This window comes from Cenococcum geophilum (assembly GCF_001692895.1).
Source record: "Cenococcum geophilum 1.58 unplaced genomic scaffold K441scaffold_5, whole genome shotgun sequence".
Classification (NCBI taxonomy): domain Eukaryota; kingdom Fungi; phylum Ascomycota; class Dothideomycetes; order Gloniales; family Gloniaceae; genus Cenococcum; species Cenococcum geophilum.
Genome location: NW_027137563.1, coordinates 1,313,167 through 1,317,654, shown reverse-complemented (window position 1 = coordinate 1,317,654; position 4,488 = coordinate 1,313,167). Strand labels below are relative to the sequence as shown.

The window sequence follows — 4,488 nt, the reverse complement described above, 5'->3', positions numbered from 1 at the left end:
AAAATATGATAGAGGGTACTTAAAAGATGCAGGTCCCAAGACTTTGAGGGTCGCGCGTCTTGCTTGCTCCCATGTTAGTAATCCTGGTACTTCGTTCTATTAAGTACGAATACGCCAATTCCCTACCATGTGAGTAAGTCTGAACGCTTCGGCTGAAGAGAAAGTCTGCTCTAGCAGGGTATGCTGCTCTCTTCTATATTCCCAAAACTCTACTGCGCCCTGCGTCGCAAATAGACGAGACAGACTTTGCTCTAAAAGTTCTCTTTGATCGTCTGGGCTAGAGCCTGTTGAGAGCGAATGTTCAAATAACGACACTGTCAAGTGCTCCATGTCTGGTTGGCTCACTGAGATGCCCTTGAATAAAGGTCTCTTGATAAGTTTGTAATTCTAATTATTCTCTAACAAATCTTCTTTGGGATGGTATTATCGACGGTTGCCACAACATTAAAATGGACCAATGTCCCCTACCATGTACAGCAAAGCTATTACGTGTATAGATTTCACTGGTCGGGGTGCGCTCGCTACTGCATAGGGTGTCGTTCTTCGGGTGCCCTTATCGATGCCTAATCGTTGCCTAACAAGGCAACTAGCATAAAATTCGAGCCGAAATATAAGCGACTGAAGCCTGCAGATACCACACTACTTTGTGCCAGATGATTGTCTGCTGCCTTTGGGTAGGACGAATCATAGAGATCGAACATGGACACTGATAACCTTCGACTAGGACTTCAACGTCTTCGAGAAATTCCAGACAAGGATGGAAGTACTCAAACTCTCCAGTTCGTATCAGAAGGCAGCCTTCATGAGCTCTTGACGCAGGAGAAGATTGAAAATAGTCTCGCCAGCCCGTCGTTCTCAATTCCAAATCATCAGCACAAATTTGTCGCCGCAGAAATTTTTGAGAATGGTCGAAAGATATTCGCAATTCTAATAGAATTGAGGCTGGAAGCTAAGCTCACTATGTTCTTGGAGAGATGCGTGATGGATTCTGCCTTGCCTCTTTCAGAAGCCAAACTCTCAGAAATGATTCCAGAGTCGGCGTCTCACTTTCAGAAACTGCAATGGGAGTATATTCCATTCAAGTTTCGAGAACACTTTCATAGTGCCCTAGAGCCTCAGCGCATTCTTCCTTTCATTCATGACAAACAATTCTCATCCGGTGGCTTCTCAACCGTGTATAAAGTTACTATGCATTCTTTGTATCAAAATTGGGATCACTCGCGTAAAGCTCAAGTAAGTCGTCTTTCGTTTTACCTTGTAGACGTGTTAACGAAACTCTTCTAGGGCGTTGACCTTATAAGGAAAGAGATCTCACAAAGCATATCTGCTGAAGCCCAGAAAAGAGAATATGATCTTCTGTTCCTTTTGAGAAGCCTAAGGAATGAGAACATCGTCTGCTTGCTCGCATCATACACGCAGCGTGGTTTTTGCAACCTTCTTTTCCAACCAGCTGAATCTGACCTGCACGATTTGCTTCTTAATATATCCCCTCCAGAATGGTTTCGAGACACCAAAACTGTAAATGACTCTGTTAGAGGGCTCGCAAACGGTCTTCATTATTTACATAATTTCCGCCCATTAGCCGTAAATGGGAAGGAAGCGGATGAAATTATCAGACACGGCTACCACCATGACATTAAGCCGCGAAATATTCTCGTGCGTGGAAAACTTCTGGTTCTTGCTGATTTTGGTCTCTCGCGTCTCAGGGATGCGGGTGAAGATACGAAAACGAAATGGAAGAACACTTTCCCCACTTACGGGGCTCCGGAGTCGCATGACCTCGTGACCCTTGAGGAGTTATACATCAGTCGAGCTTTTGACATATGGTCTCTTGGCTGCGTTATGAGCGAGATTGCGACATTTGTCCTTGAAGGGATATCTGGCGTAAAGGCCTTTAGGGAACAACGTCAGCTTGACGGATTGTACGGAAGGCATAATTGCTTCCACCACGAAGGATCTCTGAGTCCGAGGGTCGTTTCATGGCTTCAGACCATGGAAGAGCGTCACTCTATTGATTACTCCGCTGGATTATTCCCCATCTCATCCGACCTTCTCATCGCAGATCCAAACAAAAGACCAAAATCGGCAGAAGTGGTCAGAATATTGGACCAGATTACTATTCGTCAATGGTTACACACAATAATAGATCTGCTCGAGCACTTGATGGCGCCCCAGGACCATGCAAACCTCTCGACGGTCTATCTAGCAAGGACAGCGCTCGAAAGCAATCGACTACGTGCATGGGGATATACCCTTGGAGTACACTCGGTTCAGGGTCAGACAAAGCCATATGACATGCAAGGAAGCAAAATGTATAAGGAGATCCTCGCTCTTCTATCAGCTTGCAAGAGTGAGTTAGTCACACTGCAAAGTTCTAGTGGCGAAGTTGAGAGTCGCCAAGTGGTTTTATCATGTCTGACCACGACCAACAATTCTCTTCTCAAATGCCTATCAGAGTCGACAAAGAAGTGCATCGACAACGCCTTTCATCTCCTGACGGTTGAAGCTAAAGAATCTCAAATACTTTCAAATTTTGACCGTAACACTACCCCGCTTCAAGGTTCCTCTCAGCACCAGGAAGCTAGCATGCTTGCCGCAGCGAGATACATGTCTATTCTACTATCAGCTCAGCTCTCTCAACCTGGTACTCTTGGAGTAAATATCATAGACCCGGCTTTGATCAGCCTCACGGAAACAGTCCCCATAAAGCCCAACCCATTATCTATTCGTTGGTATCACCAAGGATATCGGCAGGACGACAAAAAGAAGATCTTGGTAGAGCAGAGGTCTTACGACAATGTTTGGATGAATAACACAAATGATGAGGAGTTCGCAGCTAGAGGAAAGGAGATTTTTAATCGCGTCCAAGAGCTGGCTATGCTGCTCCAAATGAAACCTAAGCCAAAAGACATGAGAGTATTGGATTGCCTAGGTGTATATCATGAGCCAGAAAAACGGCGGTTTGGACTTTTATATGACTACCCTGGTGTAGAGCAGCATTGCGAAGACTTGGAGCCGATTACACTCTTCGATGTCATACGGAATACAAAAGAGCCAGAAGTCAACCCGACGCTTAATCAGAAGTTCGCTTTATCTCTAGCAATTACTTGTTGCATTCATAGCATTCATTTAGCTGGCTGGCTCCACAAATCTGTTTCTTCCTTTAACATCGTCTTCTTTAAGGAACCTGGTCAACATTATAACAAAATTAGGATATCCGATCCCTTCTTGGTTGGATTTCAGTACAGCCGGCAAGATCACTCAGAAGCATATTCTACTGGGCCGCTCTCCCAATCCGGACATAGGATTTTCGTGCACCCTGCGTATCAGATTCCAGGAGCGAGATTCCATCCTCTGTTTGATTATTACTCGTTGGGCGTCACTCTTTTGGAAATTGCGCTATGGAGGACGGTGGACAAAATGGTAGATTCAAGGCTTCAGCTGCACGATAGAGAGAAACTTTTAATTCGTACAGCTGAGAACTATATCCCGCAACGAATGGGGACCGGCTACTGCGACGCCGTCATCACGTGTTTGCGCTTCTACACCAGAAATGCCGGTACAGATGAGACAGAGCAGCGACGTGAAGACAGACTCTTGGAGTTTCAAGTTCAGGTTCTTGAAAAGCTACAGAAATCCTGTTTACCGCTGTAGGTTAGGCTAAATATGCAATTGCTGGTAAAAGCCAATTGAAGGTGGGCGGCCAAAAGTTGCCAATCGAATTTCCCAACTCAAAGACTATCCACTCTTCTGAACTGACTTTTCTTCATCCTTGGTCTTGTAAGTAATGAAGCCTAAGTGCAGTTATGTAGGCCATAGTACCTGTGTCAGCCGTCGCGGAATTTCTAGCACATAATCATCGTCGACGGTCTGGTGGTGTTAGAAACAAGGTTAGCTAAAGCATGGAGAAAGAAGGTTTTGGCAGTGAGAGGAGCATTCATACATCAATACGGAATCCTCCTACTGTAAACTCTCTTATTAAAAGTTGGCGCAGGAGCGCAAGGTTAATGTACTTGGCCTCGAGTTGTTGCTTGATCATGCTTGTGCTGTGCTTTTATTGTAATGAGTCCTGTGAAGCTACTCGAATAGCCTCGGTTGTACTCCTTTAACCCTACGGTTTTGCAATGTTTCTGTCAAAAGGCAGCGGTTATTGAGGCGCGCGGAAACTGGGATCGGCAACTGGCAAATAAGTGCCAAATTCTGATTTTATGAAAGACAGGCGTGACCTAATCCTGGATGTATGCCACGCGGCGGTGTAAGCTGATGGGAGTGATAGATTAAACGTTGGGTTAGGAATCAGCTATTAGCTATAGACGTACTTATCGGCAGATGTGGGGCGTTACTTCAGCAAGCTCAGACGTTATTAATGTGTTCCACCAGCGAGCTGCGAACCTCAAAAACCACCAAAAATCGGAAAAACTGTACCTTAATATCTCGACAATGGCTTAATAATAAATTCCGAGATTTTATGATTAGCCTTTTATGCCT

The 4,488-nt window shown here is 45.0% G+C and overlaps 1 protein-coding gene across 1 annotated transcript; it reads left to right on the top strand.

Moving 5' to 3' along the window:
• The first annotated feature begins 740 nt into the window (after window positions 1-740).
• On the top strand, window positions 741-4,016 carry K441DRAFT_628208 (kinase-like protein). Its single transcript, XM_067646187.1, has 2 exons — window positions 741-1,233; window positions 1,285-4,016. Exons 1-2 carry the CDS (start codon window positions 961-963, stop codon window positions 3,652-3,654), a joined length of 2,643 nt encoding a protein of 880 aa, XP_067508455.1. The 5' UTR covers window positions 741-960; the 3' UTR covers window positions 3,655-4,016.
• The last annotated feature ends 472 nt before the right edge of the window (window positions 4,017-4,488 follow it).

Coding starts and splice junctions, on each gene's coding strand:
- K441DRAFT_628208 (XM_067646187.1), top strand. CDS start 961: ATGTTCTTGGAGAGATGCGTGATGGATTCTGCCTTGCCTCTTTCAGAA. Junction 1,234..1,284: donor ATCACTCGCGTAAAGCTCAA/GTAAGTCGTCTT, acceptor AAACTCTTCTAG/GGCGTTGACCTTATAAGGAA.